The sequence below is a fragment of the Hypomesus nipponensis genome, chromosome 7 (assembly GCF_054491055.1).
Source record: "Hypomesus nipponensis isolate SF chromosome 7, ASM5449105v1, whole genome shotgun sequence".
Lineage (NCBI taxonomy): Eukaryota > Metazoa > Chordata > Actinopteri > Osmeriformes > Osmeridae > Hypomesus > Hypomesus nipponensis.
The window spans coordinates 11,805,829-11,830,493 of NC_140367.1; the positions used below are offsets into that span (position 1 = coordinate 11,805,829).

A 24,665-nucleotide genomic window follows, 5' to 3' on the forward strand; every position below is an offset into this window, starting at 1 on the left:
CCTACCCAGGCCTACCCGTGGCTACGCCCCTGATCTCGAGTAACATCTATGGGACTTGTTTATCTGTGGACATGACCATCTGAGATGTTGTTGTTTTTTACACTAGACGGTCCCTGAGAGAGAAATTAGGCTGGCCTTGTGGCTCATATGACGTCTCAGAAACGCCTATGTGAAAGACCATGTTACCTTGGAAACTGTGAGAGCCAGAGCTTGTGCAGAGCCCTATCCAAAACACCGTAGACACTGTCGCTGCTTTGGTATAAAGATCTATTGATCTTTCTGAATCTGCACTTGAAGCTGCAGACCTGACCAGCATTGCCCAGTTGTGACTTGGTTGTCCCTATCAGATTGTTTAAGGACACGGTCATCGTTTGAAGAAAGTGCCTTGGTGATTATAAAACTGTAGCCTATTAAAACTTTGAAAACCTCAGATCTACCATTATCATAAGGGTGGTGAAAAAACACGGAAGGGGTAAATATAGTGTTAACCGTTATTCAATTGTTCCATTACTCACACTATGTTAATGCTATTCTAGAACCTAGTTGCATATACGAAAAATGGTGAATAATTTATCGTCCAATAATAATTTAGGCAATATGCTATTGAGGACCTAGACCTTCAACATGTGCCTTATGATCGCTAATGGCGGGTCATACGCCCGACCGCTGTTTATGAGCGCAGTTTACCAGAAGTTGTCAAGCCCTTTTGCTTTATCACGCCCCCTAGCCCAGTTTTCTGGCTTTGGATTAGTCGCTGTCAGGTGCAAAACCTTCCGATCTGCGCTTAGACAGCCTGCCTTTCGGAGCGGCCGCACCGTTACTAGGCAAAAAAATGGACCAGCGAACCGATTAGAGCTATAATCACAGAATCACTCCGGGGAGAGTGATCATGGCTAGTCAGCGAAAAGACAACCCTCGCATCCGCATCGGAGACAGTGGCGTCGACATAAAAACATCGAGGAAGCCGCGGCAACGGGATTCACCAAGCGAGGCAGGGGACTCAACCGAATCAATGACGGATCTACCACAATGGATGCGCCTGTATTTCTATGGGATGCACGGTGTAACTCTGGACATCCTGCTGTCCTCTGTACGCGGGTTTATGGGTAACCAAGACCCGAAACTATTTGGTTTCTCATCTCCTTATCTGTGCATCATGCATTCGCTGACCTATTTTGTATTAGAGAAAGTCTATATGCAAAAGAGGTGTTTTCAGGGACGACCCGCTGTTTTTCATCTAGTTTTCTACCCCTCGGTTTATATCGGGCTGCAGATTCTGATTGGGAATATAAATACTCTGACTGAGCAGGTTAGAATGGTGTCAGCGTCGCAGCTCGCAGTTCACTACATTCTAGCGCTGTACTTCACCCAAGTGTTCCACAAGGGGCTGTCGCAGCTTCAGTACGACGGCCCCAGCCAAAGCATCCAGGCTGATATCACTCAGGAGCTGCGGAGGTCAAACGGACTGCCTGGTGCTATGCGGTTCTTGTTTTTTGGAATGCACGGTTTTCTGGACGAGGTCGTGTTCACTTCAGTGTTTAACCTGGTGGAGAAATCCGACCGGACAATGAGCGGGCACACGTCCCTGTGGTCGTTTTTTATGTACGGGAGCTGCAGCTTCGTGGTGGAGAAGCTCTACCTGCACTTGCACTTCAAACGCGGCTGGGGAACTTGGAAGAGACTCCCTATCTACATATGCTTTATCTATACTTGGGAGTTCTGCTGGGGACTGGCTCTGCGTCAGTACGACGCTTGTTCGTGGGACTACTCGCATTACCCATTCAATTTCATGGGTCTAATCACTCTACTGTACCTTCCTGGATGGGTCTGCCTTAGCCTCTATCAAGACGTCCTGTCCAACGTTCTGCTGCGAGTCAAGTGCAGCACCAAAGATGAAGAGAGGGACCCGGGCGCCGGTGTCAACGGACGCCTGCTGCTGAAAAAGAAATGAATTAACTAAATTGAAAGGAGATATGAAAAAGAAAATATATCAGATAACCTTATCCCATAGTCCAATCCTATATGAATTAATACCGTTATAACGATATTAATGGTTGTCCACTGATTATTTAAGGCAGGGGTTTTCAACTGGTTTTGTCCCAGGGACCACCATTCTTACTGGAAAGTAATCCGCGGCCCACTGATGTGCCTTCGCGCGCGCGCGCCTACGTGTGTGTGTGCGTGCGTGCATGTGGATAGAAGGAGGTTTTAACATTTTGTTTTCCATGTAGCTTTTATTTAAAAACCTCAAACAAATCTAGATATATGTACTTAAAAACCTCAAACAATATACGTAGAATCTGAAAAATTGAAATATGTGTATGTGAGATTTTGAGCAATTCTGAAAAATATGTGTAAAAACCAACAAAAACGCATTTTCTTTTTGTAGTTTGTAGTTGTACTAATAGTTGTTGTTCTAGCCCCAAGCCGGTTTCATCACCTTTATATTATTTTAGACATATTTTTCTTATTTAAGATATTTTTCACGATATTCAAGACTAATCTGGAAATATGTCGAAATATCAAAGCAAATTTATAAAAATACAAAATCAATGGTAGACTGATCAACATGGGCTTGTGTCGCGGACCCCCTGCAATGCCTTCGCGGACCACCAGGGGGCCGCGGACCCCCCGTTGAAAACCCCTGATTTAAGAACAAGGTCTTCGTTTGATAAGAGAAGGCCTTTAAGACTATGATGAGTGTAACCTACTTACACTTAAAAATGTGTATTTCCTAAACGGAACAAATGGGTAGCTGTCAACAGCTTTAATCTGTGATACACTAAATATTGTCAGTCTGCGCACTCAAGCAAGGTGACACATTTCCTACTACAAACTGCCGTTTATAACTTGCTTGATTTGAGTGAGTCGTTACCGCTCTAATATTCCTAATATTTCAATTGAGCTGTTTTCTATTTTGATGTCGGTCTATTTTGATAGCTAATATTGAGTAGCAGCCTTAGATATGCATGATGGACTTTAACAAGAGATCGATAGCATGCTTTTCAACTCATTTTTTGCATGATATTGCCTGATTGCTGATGTTTTTCCTTCTCGAGAAACGCACGACGAGTAGAATTCGTTTGATAGACTGTACAGTCAGTGACAGGAAAGCAACCGAGCAAATGACCGAGAGATAACTTTACTGTGAATCTTTTATGTACCAAATCTGTTTCGGAGTGCCTTTCTGAGTAACCTTGGGCAGACAGAAAACAGCACTAAACTAGTTCTAGTGCAAGGCACTATCCTCCGTATTTTAGATGTGTGCAAAGGCGTTGACATGGAGGTCAATTGGAACTCACAGAGAAGGGTGTGGGAACATCGATAAAGCAGCTGATATGGTGATTGTTATCGTCTGCCTATGGTTGTGTGTTACTGTTAGGACCTGACTTGTCCAATTTGGGTGATGCTGTCACGGCCACAGCCATGTGTGCAGGATCAATACATGCATTGTACCGTATGAATTATTTTTGACCAGACCTTCATCACTTTGTCACTCTACCCAGACTATTGCCTTATGGTACTCTTTGTACGCACTAAACATAGTATCATATTTTAGAAAATGTACTACCATACAGATTGTAGTACCACATTTGAGAATATAGTACAGTGGACAGATCTGTGTTCTAGAGTCTTGTAAAATTGTCTCTCCTTCAGTACTTTGTCTAAAGGGGGCCATACCACAGACACGTGTCTGAATACCTTGCACTGTGACTTTGAAATATAAATAGATATTCAACTGGAACTTGAAATTGAAAATGTACCTTTGTTACACTGGATTACACTGCATGTTTGAATGAAATCTGTGTCCTGACCTTGTGTTGGGGCTACCTTGTACGCACTGGGTAACAAACCTTTTTTTCTGAAGACTCAGGTTGTTGAATAGGAGACCCAGTGTCCTAGACATGTGATGGAGACTGCATTTGTATATCTGACTGCCATTTCAAAACAAGCATTCCTATTGGTGGACTGTGTGCAGAATTGGTTCAGTTACCACAGAAGCACAATTTACAATATGATTATTCTGATGAGTTTGTTTCATAATAGTTAGTTACATGGACATCTGCTAAAATGTCAGCTAACATCGCATATCTAAGTATAAAATGACCGTTTTTAAACTATTAAAAAGTGTGATACCCAGAATGGGGGAATATTTAACATGGCAAGGTTGGCAGTGTGATATATATAATATTAAAAAATGACATTGCAGAGATTAATTTAATGATTGAATGAGAATTGTTTGTTAAGATTTGTTATTTATTTACTTGATTAAAAAAAATGAAGATCCACCACAAATGGTGTTCTTTGATGCTCTTATTTAATTCGTATTTTTACCATAAATATTTTCTCATTTTAAATCCTTTTAGAGAATGTGTAAAGTGTGTGTGTGTGTGTGTGTGTTAACCACTGTAGCTTTTGAAGCTTATCTTATTTTAGACCACTTCTCTAAATCCACACCAGACTGTCATCACAGATCCCTTTATTCTGGTCAGAATATAGGACACTGCTGGTTTAGACCTTCACTGCTGTTGAATAAAGGAGTAGGCTACATGTTAAATCATGTGGTGCCAGAGGCCACTAGAACAAATTCAATCTAATCTCGAAACTTGAGTTCCTATCACTTGGTCACCATTAAGTGTGGTCACAGAGACCATTCAGAATCTCTTCCATTAACACACACACACACATACACGCACACATGCTCACCATTATCAGAGGGAAGTTCGATTATCGCTTTAGGGAACTCCCCCTAAGTGTCGCACAGTAATATCTAAAGGGCTGGCGTGCAATCCCTGGGTGACTACATTGTGCTCTGGAACACTTATCAACCCCAACACTTCCTCCTTTTGGGAGCATGCGTAAGAACACACAAATATATCACTTTTAACACCACTTGTGGTGCTAACTTCTTTCGCACATCTCTCTAAAGCCTTTACTCCCAAAATAGCATTGCAATGCCGCAAACCCGCGATTGGGGCTTAGACACCAGAGATGGTTGACTTCCAAGGCTATTCTCTTCCCATTCAGAGCTTGGACATATCAAGGCCTTTCACAGTAATCACCTTTAGTAGGGTGTCACTTCAGATTCACTCAGTTCACAACAAGGAAATCATTCGGTTTGTCTTTACACACACAGTCAAATGGTACGCAAATGACTACAGGAACAATGTCGTCAGAGGTCAACTTTAGATATCCCATGAGCCCACATCAGTTTCTCCAATTAGCACCTAGGTTATTCTGTGGATTTATTATTTGTTCAAGTTGTGTTGCTCCTAGACACCGCAGGATGCACAGAGCAGATGTTACATTGTTTTAACACCACGAATAGTGTCTGTGTTCTCATTGGTGTACAGTATCTGTTTGATTGTTCGTGCGTTGAAGCAGCCCTCCCACGAATGCTATACGTTAGCACGCAATCCTTCCTTTGAATCACAGGCATACACTGCACGCCTATACTTTCTCCAGATAGCCAAGACGTGTCATTGCTTGAGTTGTTTTTTTCCTGTTCACCTTTTCCTTAACGTTGCTGGATTGCTCCAGGTGAGAAGTCACTTTCTTCTTCACAGTTTTGGTCTTCGTGGCATGGCCCTGCTTGTGCCTGTACAGCAGGGCTTTGGGCAGGTGTTTGGGCAGCTCGGGGGAGCAGGTGAGCCCGGCGTAACATTGGCAGGTGAACCTGCTGGTGAAGAACCTCAGATCGGCCGCAGAGGGTCGTCCCAGAGCCCTGTAGCGACCCCGGGAACGCCGAATGCGGAAGTTTCCGGGGCGGAGGTGGAGGTAGTGGTCAGAGTTGTAGTGTCGACGCACGCAGCGGCCGTTCCCCTGGCACAGGAAGTCGCTGCAGAGCTGGGCGGCGGCCGTCACGTTGGCGATGTAGGGGTTTAGCGTGGTGGTGAGGTAAGCGGAGAGGGCCTCGCATGAGGCCTGCGGGGGGACGGGGGGAGGGTAAAGAGGAAGAGAGGGAAAAAAAGGAGAAGAGGTAAACGTGTGACAGACATTGGACAAGGGACAGCAAGAGAAAGGGAGGAATGGGGAGAGCGGAAAGAAGAGAGGACAGAGGAAAAGGAGGGAAGGGGGAGGGCAAGGATCGGAGGGCAAGAAGGACAGACAACCAATCCAAGACGTCGTTGAGCGGGACGAGAACACAGACAAAAGGCTCTCATTGGTGAAGCGTTTGTGAATGGTGAGGCGCGGGTAGTCAGTTACCAGAGCCTTGTCACTGTCGGCCCACAGTAGCACTACAGCCGGAGTGTATTCTCTGTCAGTGCATCTCCAGAAAGTGGGGATGGGGCGGGGGGGTGTCTGGGGGTGTCAAATTACCTTGTCGTTGTAGTCAGCACTGGCTCCCCACATGACTGCCCCAGAAGCCCCTAGTGCTGCACTCTCCCCAATGGTGCTGACTAGATCCCTCTGGAAACACACAAGCACACACATACACGCACAGACAGCAGGGGGGCAAGGGTGAGGGGGGGGAGGGATAAGGATGACACAGGTCAGGTTGTTGTTACACCTCGAAACCAAACCCCCTGGAGGCGACCTTTATCTTTCCATCTCTCTGGATCTCTTTGTTTCTGACCTGGCTGAGGAACCGTCGGTTCCGGTCTATGAAGACGGGCCTTGTGTAGACAAACACGGGAGCGGTGGCGTGGTGCTTGGGCAGGGCCGACACCCTCAGGGCCTCGTGTACACGGTGTCTCACCAGCAAGGCGGCGCTGGGACTGTCCCCCAGAGAGGCCTGGCCCAGTTACAAACACAGCAACTCTCAACAAGGAACAACAACATGACTCGCTGTCCTCCGTAAGAGCCTACCAAGCCTCCAAAATACTGGATGCGTTGGATTTACTCCTAGTATTACTGTCCCAGTGACAGTACTAAAGGGATATATGCTAGTGTACCTGGAGGTACACTGAGGGGTAGAGGGCTGAGCTGGCCTCCCACAGCCAGAGCAGCTCATCGTTCTGGGCCCGGACCTCATGAGAGCAGCGTCCTGTGTAGCCTGGCTCCAGCCAGCCATAGTTGTAGCAGTTGGGGAACAGGTAGAAGCCCCACAGGTAGTTGGGCCGCAGTCTTCTGCCCAGGGACAAGGTCTCTGACATGTAGCTCCTGGCTGCTGCCTGGGAGGGTGGATGGGTGGATGGGTGGATGAATAAATAGATAGATTGATAAATTAATCAATTCTATATTATTATAATAACTGTAAGTGTATGAACAAATGAAATAATTAATGTATGGTCAATTAATGTGTGAGTGTTAATTAGTGAGTGCGTGGGTGGGTGAGTGGGTGAGTGGGGGAGGGAGGTAGGGAGGGAGGGAGGGAGGGAGGGAGGTAGGGAGGGAGGGAGGGAGGGAGGGAGGGAGGGAGGGAGGGAGGGAGGGAGGGAGGGAGGGAGGGAGGGAGGGAGGGAGGGAGGGAATTAGTAATGAGTGATTGAACAGGACAGTGCCGTATTCCTCTGACCTGGAACTGCTTCTTGGCCTGGATGTTTGCCTGGAGGGCTGTCAGAGAGGGTTTTTTCTGGCGAGCATGGCTCACTGACAGAGTCTTGTAGATATGCTTGGAGCCCCAGTTCCTCACCCACAGGGGGCGCCACTCCTCCCAGTCTATCACCGCCAGGCCTCGTCTGCTCCTGACAGGAAGAGAAGAAACAGGAAGCATGGAACTCCTGGACACTGACCTCAGTTCTGCATTCTTGTACGTTTTCACACCCATTTTTAAATCCTGTTTGTCATGGTATGCCACTATGCCATGGTATTTGGATAGGGAAAGTGTATACTTTTGATTTTTAACAAGGGCACATTGTTTTCTAGAAGGACGTTAAGCCTGTAGGCACTGCCTCTTATAATACTCTCAGTGTGACAAAACTCTCTTAGTGTTATGAAAATCGTTACATGAAATGAAAAGAAGCACTGTTGGACATTCTCAAAGCTAACTGATTTTATATTATTTTCCGGGTGGCTGCCATGTCCTCTAAGATCGGAGACCAGTTTAAACCAGTTATATCCAATTATCTGTATTCTAACTAGTTCACATCAGTTAATACCAATCCATCCCAGTTTGTACCAGTTTATGCTTGTTTCCCAGTTCATGAATCCTCTTTTATACTAGTTTATACCAGTTTGTACCTAGAGGGTATGTAGTAGATTATGTCAGAGCGGGCCTTGGCCAAACTGGCCCTCAGATTTCCCCTCTGAGGGATGCCGCCGTAGAGCTGTCGCTCTCCAGCCTGGACCACGCGGGGGTAAAGACCCAGACGGTCGGGATAGAAGAGAGACAGGAACTGGCCAGGGACCTGGAGACCAACCGACAGATTTATTTTTCCAGCCACTTCTGCAGCAGTGGTAGACAAAGGTAGGTAAAACGTGACATTTCACTCAAAATCTTTTGTCCTTAAATTAGAACAAGGAATGGGGAATGATAAGGAATAACAAGTGAAGAGAAGTATTGGTGCAGCTGTGTGAATTTGCACGTGGGTGGACGGACCGATGGATGGATAAGTTAGTTGTCTGGTTCCTGTGCTTTGCTCAAGACGGGTGTAGGCTGTTCATCGATTCGTCGTTTTTGCTCACCTTGGCCGGCGTGGCCACACCTTTAAAGGGCGAGCTGTCAAGGGTGACGTTGTACCGGTTACACACCAGTTCTGGGATGTTCCAGCTCACGATGAAGGGCTGGCGCTCAAACAGGGGGGGGGCTGTGTGGGGGAGGGGTGGCCTGGGGCGACGTGCAGGTGTGGGACGTTGTGGGGGGGTGGTTTTGGACGGAGGAGGAAGTGAAGTTTCGGGCCTGGGCGACGGTGAGTTTGAGGGAGAGGGGGACGTTTTAGGCGGGGGCGGTGAATATGGGGTTGTCAGGGATGAGGTAAGGATTGCCGTTGGAGGATGGGTAGGGATGGTCGTTGGGAGAGAGGAGGGGGAGGTTGTGGGGGGAGAGGAGGGGGGAGAGGCGGGGGAGGTTGCGGGGGGAGAGGAGGGGGAGGTTGCGGGGGGAGAGGAGGGGGAGGTTGCGGGGGGAGAGGAGGGGGAGGTTGCGGGGGGAGAGGCGGGGGAGGTTGCGGGGGGAGAGGAGGGGGAGGTTGTGGGGGGAGGGGAAAGGGCTTTTTTAGGGTGGGTCGAGGTAGGAGTGTTTGAACCTGCTGGTGTGGTAAAGGCAGGGGAGCTGGAGGTGGAGGGTTCTAGAAGGGTGGGAGTGCTGGTGAACAAGGAGGTAGCAGGAGCAGTGGTGGTGTGGGAGAGGGGTGGTATGGTGTTGGTCGTGGTGGTGGAGGCGTTGAAGGGAGTGGGTGTCGGGGCACCACCCAGGAGACAGAGGGCTAAGGTGGGCAGCAACAGCAGCATACAGCCTCCACTCTTCTGGATGAACCAATCCATCCTTTCCTCTGAGGGAAAACAGAAAACAGCAACAAAATAGCTTGGAGCTTGCAGTACACGACTGCTCATAATTCTACCGAACGGACTGAACACAAATCGACTCCCGTCCTGGACTACAATTGAAAAGACGCCAAATGACAAACTACAAATGCAAATGACAGAGAAGGATCCCAGATGAAGACCTGAGAGATCGATGCAGATTCTCCAAGGGCCTATTTCAGTTTCAAATGCATGTTTAATCTAAAACTTCAGCCGGGATCTTTAGCCAGGCCCGCGAGCCCGAGAAATCATCCACACATATCACTGAGGTGCAGCCTATGTATCAAAGATCTGCAGAGACACGCTGGTCAAGCTGAGGCTTGAATCTTGGCAGAGACAACACAATGCCATGAATCTCTGTCTAGAATCTCTGCCACCACGATCGACCGCTACCTCGCAATCCCCCCCCGTTTTCTCGCCCTGCCAAACCTAACCCACGGAAACGGCTGACAAATAGGGTAAATAGGATGAGTATGAAAACAGACACAATACCTGGACATCCCTCCAGCGCTTCGCCACAGGTACCTTGAGTCGGGAGCCTCTGTGTTCCAGGAGAACAGCGCCTCGCCAGCGGGCGAGGACGTCCAGTTTTCCCTCGCCGGTGCTGAAGGAGAGTGAGAGCGCCCCGGAGAAAGAGAAACAACTTTCTGGTCCGCCGCGCCGTCTGGTCAGGACAAGACCGGAGGAGAACGAGGCAGAGGGAGGAGGGTGGGGGGACGAGGGAGAAGGTGAAAGGAGAGAGGGAGAGAAAAGGGCCGTAGAGAGGAGAGGGGTCACTAGAGGGCATGGGAGGGGACAGGACTGGGCAAAGTGGAGGGACGGGGAGATGACAGGGGGGGCAGCGGGCAGGGGAGAGCAACCACACTGGAACAGTGCACAAGGACGTGGCCCGGATCGTGTTTGCCCATGAATATGTTGTTGTCTAGAGATAGTCTTGTTATGATTGCTCCGTGCCCAGTTTACCTTGGAACATGGGAGGAAGGAACACCCCTGTGTGAGGTTGTAGAGCTCTGCACTGAGTAGAGGCCTGGACCTTAGCCAGGGACGGAGGCTGGAACTGGGTCTAGGGAGGCTGATGGGACTGGGATTGGGGCTGAGGGCTGGTGTTGAGGCCAGGGTTGGAGCTGACAGCTGGATACTGGGGCTGGGATGATGGTTGATCAATTGTGCAGGGCCTGATTAGGCTTCCACAGGGATAAGAGTTTCGGCAAGAGACAAGATTAGGGCAGTGGCTTGAGAAAAGGGATAATAGGCTAGGGCCAGGACTAGTGTTAATAGCAGGGCTGGGACGAGAACTACGACTACGACGAGGACTAGGGCTAGGGCTAGGCTAGGGCTAGGGCTAGGGCTACTGGAACAATATTCATGAACAATTTTGTTGTTTTGATTCCACAGTTGCTTTCTAACAGTGACTCAAAGCCTCTGTCGCACAGAGGTGTGACCAGTCACACTAAACAGCACCACTGTACAACGACGTCACGGCAGTTAAAACAGGGTTGATTTGTGGCCAAAACCTGTATGTATTTGTAACAACAAAGCTGTGTTGCTCACAGTTATCTGTTTTTAACGTTTCACTGTATAGTGGGTAAATTAAAAGTCAGATATTACTCCATAACTCTAAAAGGACTGTAATATGATAAGTTACTAAATTGTTCTCTGTCTGTGTTTCGCTAGCTAGTGTCTTGTCCAGTTGTCAGACTGCCTTTCTCTTCAGACTGGACTGTCCTACCCTTGAGTGACAGGATAGCAGAATTACATACTAAGAACTTAGTTGAACCTACCTCTTGGCCACACACTGTTGTCAGGTTGTGAGGGTGCGTCACACTATGAAACGGTTGCAAATAACTGTTTTTGGCAGGGCGAGTTATAATCAGAACTGTGCAAGGTTGTTGGTTTTTCCCCTATAGGACACTAGAGTCTGTCTGACTGGCTTGTTGAACATGGTTGCCGCGTGGGCTGGAGAGTTCACAGACGCACGAGAAACCATAAACAATGTTTCTTCAGATGACCTTTGACCTCGTGAAGGTGGGTTAGGCCAGGGTTAGAGTCGAGGTTGTCTGGGGGGTTGTCTACGTGGAACCATTAATGTATGTGTGTGTGGAGGTGTGTGTGTGTGTGTGTGGAGGTGGTGTGGGATAGAGAAAGTCATTTAGGGGATGGAGCAGGCTATGAGATGTAGGGAGGGTGGGGTGAAAGACCTGGAGATGGTAATGATCAGACTGATGGGGGTGGGGAACAAGGGATATATTTTTTGAGGGGGGAGGGGGGCAGATGGTGATGTCAGAGACACCAAGAGCCTTCCGTCTTCGGAACACAGGGGGGGGGGGGGGGTTTGGGGGTTTGTCAAAAGAAGGGGCACCTGCTGTACCTATATAGCCTGTGCAAACATGAACGGTACATGTGACTTCTCTTGCTGTTCTGTCAAACACAGCCTCCTTAGTCACCACCAGAGGGCAGTCTCCATAACACGAATAAGGAACAGGAAGGTTTTTTTTTTAAATCAGAATCAGAATTGTGTTTGATGGCCAAGTAAGTTGTCACAAACAAGGAATTTACTTTGGTGGGCAGGTGCATACAATGAACACTTAAACATAGGGGGCCACAATGGAAAGGCTCAAAGTTCCCCCATTGACTCTCACCCAGTATGTGTCTTGCATTCTTCAAATGATCTACTCTTGAGAGTAGGGTCCTCTACTTGTGCCCTAAAACCATCTGCAATCCCCTAAGATATATATTTTGAGAGGGATATGGCCCCTTCATTATTCCTGGATCTTCATTACGGATAGTTTAAAAGGCACTGGTATACACAGTGAATACACTATGGGCTGCCACCTCTTGGCAAAAATAGAAAACTGTCACATGCACATATCATGAGCCTGTTCTATGAACATGATATGCCAACTTTCTGCCACTCCGAGCAGCCTTTGGTTGCGGATGTTACATTGGCATAACACATAAACATATCTCAGAGTTCATCAAAGTATATTTGGGGAACGCCTGTTGGCTCATGTCTTGGTGGGGCAGTAGTTTGGCCTCAGTGGGGGAGTCGGAAAGAACATACTGGAAGCATTATGACCTCAGACTTTATGATATACTATGCAGCAAAGCTACTTCAATCATCTGTAGTACTACTTAGCCTAATTGTTGTAAGATTGATTGTTTGAAAGAGCTTGGGGAGTCGACTGCCACAACTCATGGTATATTTGTCATATATTGCACTCCCGTGGGTGGACTATTACTGTTGTAAAACCGTTACATCATAGGGATTTAAAACCAAAGTGTGTGTTACATTGATATTGGTCATGTTGGGGTTTTACACAAGACCATGAGTGTGCAGAGTGTGTACAGGCCTGGACGGGTCGACAATGTGTGATGCACAACATTTATACTTGAGGACATGGCTGAATGTGTTGTTGTGATTGTGCGTGCATGATTCCCTTTGTGCGATCAATCTCATTTATCCCTGTCAGCTCATTGCTGCTCGTGATACCTACAAACTCATCCCGACTCTGCACCAGTGCATTATGTTTCTCTTATGACATTCTATGTAACACTTTATGTCCATTAAGAAAGGTAAGACGGTATTTCGATGGTCCATCTGTTGACACACTACAGGTTATCAGTAACTACTCAGTAGCATGTCAACAATGTATCTGCTTACATTCAACAAAACGGTTTCAACAGACATGTAGTTGTGCACTCAACTTACTGTCTGTAGATTATCAGGTGCATTTCAAGTGTTGATCTACAAGTTTGACTCAATGTGTCTGCTGACTTTCAAAGCTTGTTTTCAACAGGTCATTAACCAATATTCAACAAACTGTCTGAAGATTGTGTGTTGCATTTTGATCACCCATCTGTTGGCACACTTTAAGCTGTAAGCAGCTACTCAGTATCATGTCTACAGTGTGTCAGTTGACATTCAACACAGTTTCAACAGACAAGTACCATACATTCAACTAACTGTCTGTTGACTATCAGATGCATTTCAAGTGTTGATCTACAGACTTTACAAAATGTCTGCTGACTATCAAGGTTTTTTAACCAACATTCAACTAATTGTCAGTTAACTGATACGTTTACTATCTGTTGATAAAGTATTGATTCTCAACTAAAGATAATGTGCTTCTCTTCTTGATTTTTACAAACTATTAGTAGGCATTTCCACTAAATGTTTGTAGACGTGTTTTAGGACCATCCAATTAAAGTGAAAAAACGTTGGGTGTAGTAGAATGCCTATAAACTATCAACAGAACATGTATTAACCATTTGTACATAAAGAGGAAGGTTTTGCAAAACTGATCACTAACACTGGTTAGCTAAAGTCAATACCAGGGTTAGGGTTAGATACTCTGACATTTTGTAAAATATGTAGATCAACACTTGAAATGCCACCGACAGTCAGTTAGTTGAATGCATGGTACTTGTCTGTTGAAACTGTTGAATGTCGACTGATACATCGTTGACGTGCTACTGAGTAGCTACTTACAGTTTATAGTGTGCCAGATGGACTATCAAAATGCAACACACAATCTACAGACAGTTAGTTGAATATTTTCTTAATGACCTGTTGAAAAGAAGCTTTGAAAGTCAGCAGACACATTCACTTTCAGTCATTTAGCGGACACTCTTATGCAGAGCAACTTACATTCAGTCAAATCTTACGTAATTGAATGCATAACTACATATCTGTCGTTTTGTTGAATGTAAACGGATACATTGTTGACATGCTACTGAGTTGTTACTGATAACCTATAGCGTGCCTACAGACGGGCCATCAAAACAAAGTGTTACCTCAAGGAACTATTCTAAGACTGTAGTTGAGGAATTATAATGATTGCATTATTACTTTTCATTCACCATACATGGACGAGCTACTGTAATCTAGATGTTATTGTAGCACTGTTACGTTATATTTGGTTTATTGTGCCTGGTTACTGAGATGAGGTTCCTGTCCAATGTGGCCAGTAAATATATATAGTTTCTTGACTGATCACTGACACACTGGAAACATGGACACCTGATCCTTGATCTTCTGCTGTGCTCTGTGTAATATTTGTAAATAGCATCAGTATTTGAAGAGACACACCAGTGTTTTACACCGTTAAGTCAGATAAACATGTGGACTTTTGACAATATCTGAATGTCAGTGTTTACCTACAGTGTCACTCTAAGCTTCTGAGCCCTTAATCATTTAGCAGGATTCATTTAAAAAAGATTGTTTGGACCTGACTGTCTGATTTTCAGTTCCTGTTGACTTGCTTGAGAGAATGAATCCATGAAAAGGTTAACTTGGGAGGGGAGGAGCCTATTATCACTACTTCACTGAAACGAAACTAAAGAGATCCTTAACTCAGGAAGACACGTTATAATGAGTTTAGGTTGACAGTGTTTAGGTTATTTTATACACAGAGATCCAAGACAGCACAACAAGTACCAACAGGTGAGAAAAGATTCAGTCTGACCTGTTCAATTTAACCGTAGTTGTACATGTATTCATTTAGCAGACGCTTTTATCCAAAGCGACTTCCAAGACTGAGCTTTACAAAAGTGCATAGGCAGTGCCGCCGCTAGTCATTTTGGTGCCCTACGCATAATTCCTTTATGATGACCCCCCCCCTCCACCACCACCACAGCTGCCCTGTCAATGCATCCACATTCTGTGTTTGATATGATGCTGGTTACGGAGTTAATGCGAGCGCGCAATGCACGCGAGCGAAATGTTGGGGCCTTTATTTGAGTGCATAATAGTTTTTGGAGCATAAACAAAATATGTAAAATAAACAGTCGTTTTTCAATTGGTAGAACCTTGTCTTGTGAAGATGATGTATTTTTGTCTATTGATTTTTCAGCCCAACCATTACGTTTCTTAGCATGGTTTTCCAAATTAATTATAAACATTTAAAACTGAAAGCATGCAGCCAAGGAGCTCTCCACCTTTATTACTAATTTAAAAACTATTTGATCAATCGAATATAAAAGCATCATAGAATGTACAGTAAAGTAACATAGCTGGCGTCAGTTATTTCAAACGCATAGATAATGTTTAACAGTGAAATCTAAATTTAGTTTGCACCTAACATACTTGAGTGTGCTAAAATTAGCAATAACGTCAGCTAGTTCGAGGCGTATGCATAGGCTAACTATAAGTTAGCAGCACATTTCCCGTATTTAACAATAATTAAACATGGACTTACCTGAAAGTGATGCACGGGCATCATCTTGCAGTTGATTTCTTTTTCTGCCCCTGACTCCTGTTGTCTTTTTCAGGCCATTTTCGAAAAGTTTACCTAGCCTATACTGTCAAAGTTCGTCAGGCCACTGAGATAGGAAAGGGCACCCACGGCGAGCTTGGAAAGTTGAGTATTATTTTATTTTTTGTGGGGTGTGTGGGGGGGGGGGGGGGGGGGCACCATCGTAACGTTTTTTGAGCAATTAAGTATTTCTCTTGTTTTGTCTGTTTTGTGATATACATGCCTAAAAGGTGCGTAATATTTATATAGGCCTACTGAAATAATATCGGCATTATAATTAGGCTATAATAACTATGATGATTTTTCAGTTGGCAATTTTTTGGCAAAAAATTTGGCTGTAAAACGCTAGCTTTTCAACAAAGCTACCGGTCATACGTAGGACCGGTGATCGCCCTCTTATTGGCTCTGGTCTGTATCTTTGTCACGCCCCAGAATTTACATCCAGACCAGCCCGAGGTAGCGTCTATCTCCGATACTTGTATAGCTGCGCGCTGCTCTGTGTAAGCTACTTATAAGGAATTACAAAGAAGAACGTTTTGAATTATAACAAGGATATTGAAAATGGACCACGGTCGTAAATGCTGTGTTCCAGGCTGTAGCCTACAGGGAAGGCTACTCACAGTCATCCCAAGGAGCCAAACGTTCAACAGGCATGGCTGCTGAAGGTCCCGGCGAAGTTCGACACTCAATCATTCATTTGCTCTGAACATTTCCCCCAAGACAGTTTTGACAACCTTGGACAATTGCAAGCAGGATTTGCTAGGAAGCTGAACCTGGAAAGAGGTGCTGTTCCGACCGTATGCTCATTGCAACCGCCTATAAGGACAGTATGATGTTGTGCTAACAGTTATTAGCAATGCTAACGTTTCCTGTATAACTATAATATAGCATACCAGGTCGAATGCTAAATAAGTTTCTACACACATCAAATGACTCTAGCTAGACTAGCTGTAGGCATTAGAAGGGAAGCTTCCGAAAAATAGCCAGAAAACGAACAGCAGTCTGGCTTATTGCTGACGCCTGTCGAGATAATCTATTTGAAAGAACTGGAGAAAGGCAGGTGCTTGATACAGGATGCGGTAGCATTGCTGTTACTAGTAACACCTAGACTGTAGGCATGTAAACAAGTTTAGCTTGCTAAAGCAAGAGCATAGGTAGAATGTGTGATCATTTTGCCTAGTTTATTGGCAACGGGGCTAACGTTGATTCATGTTCCTGACTGTGTTTCATTCAAATAAATAACCTGTGTAATGCAAATCTACAATTCACGATGCATGTTTGTCTAGATCATGGTCATGTTATTTTTCAGCAAGTTATTTAGAGCTAGCTAGCTAACTGAAGCCGAGTAGAATCAGGATATGGTTTGGTTGCTAAGCTGTAGCCTAACGTTCTACCCACCCAAGTCAATCCAGTTTGCTTCAACAACAGAAGTGGAAACAAGTAATGTTATCATTTCAAATGATATCTAGTCAATCTGTTGAAAACAGTGTTGTGTAGACACAATAGATTTATTTGCACGTTTTTATTTCAAGTGTCCAACTTCGGTGTTTCAGCGAGTGCTGCTGTTTGCCGTGTTGCGTTTTTGCTCCCCAGCTTCACTTGTTGAAAACCAACCAATCAGCGCGCAGCTCATCTAAATATTAATGAGCATACCATAAAAGGAGAAAAGCTAGTTTATTTTCCCGGGAACATTTCAGAGGATCTGTCAGTGGGCATAGAACAGCACCCGGGCCATTTTCAACCCAACCAATGATACATACCCTATTTGGAGACCTTAAGGAACAGTGTGAAATACCCCCAAAAAACAGTCAATTGCCCCTTTAATGGTAAATGTTGATGGTAAATTGCTATTGGATAATGTAGATCCTGTGCTGCACATGTGACGTAAGTGATTGAGAATGAGAATATATGACTAGATTAGAGAGACGTGTGTAGCTGTGGAAGCATACAGCTTTTGACCATCATCCGTCAACGAATATTGAAGTGTGCAATTATTATTTTAGTTTGACATTGCAATTCCGTTCTTTGATGAAGAAGAAGACAATAAAATACATCAAAAGTCAGTCATCAGGGTCTTGTGAGTAGGAACTGTGGATCAAGAGCCACTGTAGAAATTGCAAGCTAGCCACGGATATGAGTCAAAACAACCTTTCATCTAGCACACATGAATAAGTGTCAAAATTAACAACTAAAATGTAAAGCCAAAATGTTGTCACTACATTAAGTTTATTTCAGCAAATATGACAAAAAGTGCATCTCAACAACATTTTCCAGCCCTGCCTGTGAGAAAGTACAATTTATACAATATACCATCAAAACTTTTTAATTTATGAGCTCATAGATTTACAAGATTCATCATTTAAGTTTTTTGTGTCATTCTAGAAATGGCTTCCTGCAGCAGTCTCCTGTCTGAAAATCAGTTCCAGTGTTCTATCTGTCTGGAAGTGTTCACTGACCCAGTCACCACTTCATGTGGACACAACTTCTGCAAGGGCTGTATTACTAAGAATTGGGACAGCAATGACCTGTACCAATGTCCATTGTGTATGAAGCATTTCTACAGAAGACCGGAGCTTCAAGTCAACATAGAATTCAGAGCTGTTATGGAACATTATAAAATCAGAAATTGTCACTTTGCCAAACCTGGAGAAATACCATGTGATATCTGCACTGGGCATAAGTTCAAAGCCCTGAAGTCCTGTCTGGTGTGTCTGACCTCTTACTGTGAGACTCACCTGGAGCCTCATCAGAGAGTTGCAGCCTTGAAGAAACACAAGCTGATCGACCCTGTGGAGAACCTGGAGGATAGGATGTGTCAGAACCATGAGAGACCCCTGGAGCTGTTCTGTAGGACTGACCAGATGTGTGTGTGTTTCATGTGCACGAGAACAGACCATAAGACCCATGACACTGTCACTTTTGAAGACGAGTTCAGACCAAAAAAGAGGTATCTGGTGAAGATGATGGCTGAGATGAAGCAGATAATGAAGGAAAGATCTAGGAAGGTCAAGGATATCAAACTCTCTGTACAGACCAGCAAGAGAGATGCAGAGAGAGAGATATCAGACAGTGTTCAGGTCTTCACTGCTCTGGTGCGCTCCATTGAGAAAAGCCAGGCTGAGCTCATTGAGGTGATAGAAGAGAAGCAGAAAGCAGCAGAGAAACAGGCTGAAGGGTTGATTCAAGCTCTGGAGCAGGAGATCACTGAGCTGAAAAGGAGAGGCACTGAGCTGGAGCAGCTCTCACACACTGAGGACCACCTCCACCTGCTCCAGAACTTTCCATCCCTGAGCACCCCTCCACACACCAAGGACTGGTCTGAGATCAGTCTCCACAGTGGTCTGAGTGTGGGGGCAGTGAGGAGAGCTGTGTCTCAGCTGGGGGAGACACTCAATAAAGAGATGGAGAAGCTGTCTGACACTGAACTGAAGAAGATTCAGCAGTATGCAGTGGATGTGACTCTGGACCCTGATACAGCATTTCTCTATCTCACCCTGTCTGAGGATGGAAAACAAGTCAGTTTTGGAGACATAAAGCAGGATCTCCCTGACAATCCAGAGAGGTTTGATCTTTGTCCCAGTGTCCTGGGAAAGCAGGGCTTCTCCTCAGGGAGGTTCTACTATGAGGTGCAGGTTGAGGGGAAAACTAAGTGGGATCTGGGAGTTGTCAGAGAGTCCATCGACAGAAAGGGGATTATCATAGTGAGTCCTGAGGATGGATACTGGACTGTATGGCTGAGGAATGGAGCTCAGTATAAGGCTTTGGGTGGCCCTGATGTCCTCCTCTCCCTGAGCCAGAAGCCCCAGAAGGTGGGGGTGTTTGTGGACTATGAGGAGGGTCTGGTCTCCTTTTATGATGTGGAAGCCAGGTGTCATATCTACTCTTTCACTGGCTGCACCTTCACCGAAAAAATCTATCCATATTTCGGTCCCTGTGCGAACAATGGAGGTAAAAACTCTGCCCCTCTGATCATCACTCCTGTCACACACTGATGAAAAAGGACGTGGATTTTGTGTAGATTTATTACATTCATTTTAGAAACCACACTACAATATTTTCTTGTAATAAAGACTACTGATTGTTTAAAGAATATTGCAATCAAGGGTTTAGTATCACTACAGTGAATGCTATGACTAATGAACAAATAAAAACATGTTTTGACAATACCAAAACTGATCATAATTGTGTATGTTATGAATGACAGATTTATGAATGTGTGTCCCTGATGTGTTACAGTAATCAATCATTATATTACGCACACCTCTCAAACCCATCCTCTGCTTGTATAACACACCTCTCAAACCCATCCTCTGCTTGTATAACACACCTCTTAAACTAGGATACATGTGTGTTCCCCACATCTGGTGTTGTCCTCCACTCTAGGTTCATCATAAGGTCAGGGGTCAGCAAGGTCAATCCTGGATCTACTGATGGTCCTCCTCTGCCCACCAGAGGGGACACATGTCAGGTCTTTGTTCTCAGTACCTCCATCTGGTCTGTCTCTTCCTCATCTCTTGTTCCTCTCTCTTTACTGTATACATGGAGCTCTCTGACCTTGAAGATCAGTGTCTACTCTCCCCGCAGTCAGTAAGACGCCTTTCCTGCATCTTTAACTTGGGGTGATTGACAGTTGATGTAGATGAGTCCGGTGTAGGTCTGTCTGACTCCTCCTGGGGCTCCTCTGACTCAGACCAGGGGGACGACACGGCCCAGAGGAGCTCAGCTCTGCAGCCTCCTGGAGGGCTCCCGTCCTGGCCTGCAGCGGCCTCCTTCATTCAGCTCTGATTTCTTTTTGTATTGTGGTGAATTTGTCTGCACGGGATCATGTCAGATTTGTACTTGTAAAAAAATTGAAAACCCCTTGACAGCAGTGTCACTGGTTTGGTCTATGAAGCTGGATGAACAAAGGTAAAGTCATACCCTGCAGAAGGTGGGTCAGGCTTCTCTGTGTGAACGTAAAAGCAACATGGAGAATGATGTATTGATGTCATGTTCTGGTAAACATGCCTCTGAGACCCCAAGCCCCCAACACAAGCCCCCTCTTCTAGAACATGTTAAGGTGCTGCGACGGGACGTGTGTCCCTGCTAGTACATAGTACAGTCTGGTTACGTGAATTACCACATTCTACCACTAGACGGCAGCAGTAGCCTGTACAGATGTTCAACAGATGCTAGGGGCCACTCACTGTCAACTCATTGAGAATCTCTTCTGTGCTGTGAATAATATTCATAGACAACACTCACACACCAATTTATATTGTAAGTGTACATTTTGATCCTTGCCATTATGCACCAGGCGCCAGACCGTTATGTATATCTGATTTCTGAGGTAAAGGGTCAACAACAATAAAGATCCTAAAATTGTCCTGACAGGACTACGCTGTATCTACAGTGATTCTAACAAATACACTGCAGTCATTCAATGCATTCAGTGTTTAAGCAAGGTTTTGTTTAGTCCACAGACTTGTGTGCTGAGAGTTTTGTAATTTCCATACCAACAAATGTGTTAGACCAATTGTAATTTTATGGTTGCTGCTTGTCACACTGTTTTGCTAATCTGTTTTGGATAGGTCACCGATTTCAGTTCATTTCAAATTTCATTTCGGTACAACACCTATACCTGTATTGTTTCGTCTCAGGCAAGGGCAGAGATTGCAGAATTCAAGGGGACAAACAATTGCCACAGGTGATTTAACTTGACTTTAAATTTGACCAAAGACCACAATGTTTTATTCTCCATCATTCAATGTGTTTTGCCCATACATAAATGAACCTCGCAAAGTCATTGCGTAAATTACTATACGAAATATTTCTTGCTTTTATGAGGAGGTGGCAGAACCTATCTATAGCACGTTGCCTGATGTCCAGTGTCCTTGGCTCGAGACGACACCAGCATAAAAGAGCTGAGGGAGTGCATTGACGCTGAACAAACTTGATGTGTGTGTTTTTTGAGGGGTGAGTCTTGCCTCATAAAATCATTCACAGCTGGGACACTCAATGATTCTCTAAAAAGAGAGAACGCTAAAAGAGAGAATCATTAATGAGTCGTGTATCTCAACACTTTTACCAAACTTAACATAAAATGATATTACATTGTACAGCATTATATCCATAGGAACTTGAATCAAAGTATGGTGTCCAAAATGAAGTCCTTATTAGAGAATTCGAAAACATGACCATGAAACTATAAACACTGTAATAAACTAAACAACAATAAAAAGAAATAGGTACAAATAATGCCTGTCTTGCTTGTTCTGGTTATTGATCTTCTGCTGTACTTTCTATGTGCACAATCTTGTGTTCATCAGAACTACTTTTATTCTTTAAATTACAGATACAGTTTCGAGAACAAACTGCCTGAGCTGCCCTCCACAGGTCTTGTCGTCAAAACAATAACAAACCAACCAATCTTACTCAACAATTGGGTCAAACTAATATTGAGGACCTTAATGGGTTTCTTATGAATTTACAAATATGTGCTTCAAAACTGAAAGGGGTCAGCCAGTGTTGACCAAGATTCTACCCAGTCTGACACAGATTGCCCTCCATTGTAACAGGGGTTGATGAAGAAAGTGTTTTGTCCGTCTCCATAAACGGAGTGACTAAGTTCAGTTGAGTTTTGGATTTTAATCTTTTTTAAGTATTTATCAATCTGCAGATTGGGAGAGAAAACCAGACCTCTAACAATAAATGACAACACAACACCAGGCTTAGGTCTTAATCAAGTCTCTCTCCGCTCTGAAGGCCGGAGGACCATCTTTTATAGGGCACAAGAATGTAAACATAGATAGTGACAGTCAGGCAGTAATAACGTTACAACAGTCTCAGAGAAAGAGATTGACAGCTCCCAACACATGACCACTCAGACTAAAGAGTTCATAGTTGGAGCTCTCCTTGTAGTCATGACAAGGATCATTTAGCCAGTACTTTCTCCTGATCTCAAACATCTATTAACCCTGACACATAGACACAATCTACTCTTATTACGTAATAGCAAGCTTACATGAGAACATACTAACTAGTATCCAATGACTAGTTCTCTTGATTAGTGAATAATGTAAGCACACAGGAAATCAAAATGTCTTCCACAGGGTAGAGTACCTTCCCTGTGTCCTGTCATGTTGGACTGTAGATCTGGTGTTACTGCATGTGCTGTCCCAGTCGGTGCAGGCCAGTAGTTCTTCCGGCTGTGGGTCACACAGAAGTTCTCTCAGGTGGTGACTGCTGGGACAGCTTGGCCCCAGACATCACTGCTTTAGGGTTTTTCTATTGTGGACACGCAGGTGACTCTTCAGATGGCTATTTGTTTTACCTGAATAGTCACAGAGGTCACAGCTGTAGGGCTTCTCCCCAGTGTGGATCCTGCTGTGAACTGTGAAACTGCTAACACTGCTGGATGTTTTACCACAGAGGTCACAGCTGTAAGTCTTCTCTCCAGTGTGGGTCCTATGGTGAATTGTCAATTTCCCACTCTCTTTAAAGGTTTTACCACAGAGGTCACAGCAGTATGGCTTCTCTCCAGTGTGGATCCTGCTATGAGCTCTGAGATTGCCAGCATGGCTAAAGGTTTTACCACAGAGGTCACAGCTGTAGTTCTTCTCTCCAGTGTGGGTCCTGCGGTGAATTGTCAATTGCCCGGTATGTCTAAAGGTTTTACCACAGAGCTCACAGCTGTAGGGTTTCTCTCCAGTGTGGATCCTGCGGTGACATGTGTAACTGCTAACATGGCTAAAGGTTTTGCCACAGAGGTCACAGCTGTAGGGCTTCTCTCCAGTGTGGATCCTGCTATGAGCTCTGAGATTGCCAGCATGGCTAAAGGTTTTGCCACAGAGGTCACAGCTGTAGGGCTTCTCTCCAGTGAGGATCATCACCTGCTTCTTGAGGTTCCTAGATGAGGAAAGGCTCTTCCCACATATATCACAGTGATGTGTCTTCATAACTCAGCTATCTCTGTGTTCTCTGCCTGGTCTCACTGGATCACGTCTTGTATAGTCTCTGGAAGCTTGTTTCTCTCATTACTCCTCTTTCTGGTTACTGCTGTTTCTGGTTGGGTCTCTCTATGGTTGAGTCTCTTTCTGTAGTCTCTCTGGTTGAGTCTGTGTAGTTTCTCTGGAGCCTTAAGATGTATTTTCTGTCTAGTCTCCGCCCATGACCAAGTATGATTGGTCAGTAGGGGATCTGGATGAAACAGTTCCAAGTTTGTAATGAGAATTCAGCTTTCCCATATGGAGGAACTCTTTTGTCTGTCATAATGTCCACTTTGCATATGTAATGTTGATCATTTGGTGAGAGGTGTATGTTTCTCTGGTTTATTTTTACTGGAGAAACACACATCACTTTGACTAAAACCGAGCGGCTGCCACCCCAATTTAGCCCCGCCCACCAAAAAAAATTGGTCGGCAAGTTGGGTCTGGGGTAGCGCAGTTGGGGAGCTGTACAGACCAATCAAATTGTCAGGGCGGGCTAATAGATGAAGGACAGATGATCAACAGGAACGTAATCAACCACGTCACCGAAGAGCGCTTGGGTTTTCAACAAACAACATATTACGTTGCTCTGATTGGTTGTAGGTCTATCCAATTTAGCTAAGAGGCATTTTTTCAGAGTTTGGTTGAAACACACTCCATACTCACAGCCCAAGGGAGCGGTTTCAGACTCATATTCTCACACACACACACACACACACACACACACACACACACATACATACATACATACATACATACATACATACATACATACATACATACATACATACATACATACATACATACATACATACATACATACATACATACATACATACATACATACATATGTGTTAAGTGTATGCTTAGAGTTTTGTAATTTCAGAACAAACAACAAATGTGCTAAACCCATTGTATTTTTTTGTTGTTGCTTGCTACACTGTTTGGCTAATCTGTTTTCGATAGGTCACCGATGTTGGTACAACACCTGTATTTTTTGCAATCTCAGGCAAGAGTTTATATTTACAGTTATTCTTGT

At 44.7% G+C, this 24,665-nt stretch overlaps 3 protein-coding genes and 1 pseudogene across 3 annotated transcripts; 2 read left to right on the forward strand and 2 right to left on the reverse strand.

Annotated features, from left to right (window-relative positions):
* The first annotated feature begins 889 nt into the window (after window positions 1–889).
* On the forward strand, window positions 890–1,951 carry tmem229a (transmembrane protein 229A). The gene has a single exon (XM_084701781.1). It carries the CDS (start codon window positions 890–892, stop codon window positions 1,949–1,951), a length of 1,062 nt encoding a protein of 353 aa, XP_084557907.1.
* Window positions 1,952–4,261: 2,310 nt separating this feature from the next.
* On the reverse strand, window positions 4,262–8,700 carry LOC146276798 (hyaluronidase PH-20-like; the record flags this gene model as incomplete). The annotated part of the gene is made up of 7 exons (XM_084702028.1): window positions 4,262–5,925; window positions 6,322–6,411; window positions 6,578–6,736; window positions 6,897–7,115; window positions 7,460–7,628; window positions 8,125–8,291; window positions 8,569–8,700. Coding segments are annotated over 7 exons (1,410 nt in total), but the record flags the coding sequence as incomplete, so codon positions are not given.
* Window positions 8,701–15,856: 7,156 nt separating this feature from the next.
* Window positions 15,857–19,820, forward strand: LOC146276799 (E3 ubiquitin-protein ligase TRIM39-like). The gene is made up of 2 exons (XM_084701765.1): window positions 15,857–16,442; window positions 18,042–19,820. Exon 2 carries the CDS (start codon window positions 18,044–18,046, stop codon window positions 19,649–19,651), a length of 1,608 nt encoding a protein of 535 aa, XP_084557891.1. The 5' UTR covers window positions 15,857–16,442; window positions 18,042–18,043; the 3' UTR covers window positions 19,652–19,820.
* Window positions 19,821–22,853: 3,033 nt separating this feature from the next.
* LOC146276800 (uncharacterized) lies at window positions 22,854–23,596 on the reverse strand (annotated as a pseudogene).
* Between the last annotated feature and the right edge of the window lie 1,069 nt (window positions 23,597–24,665).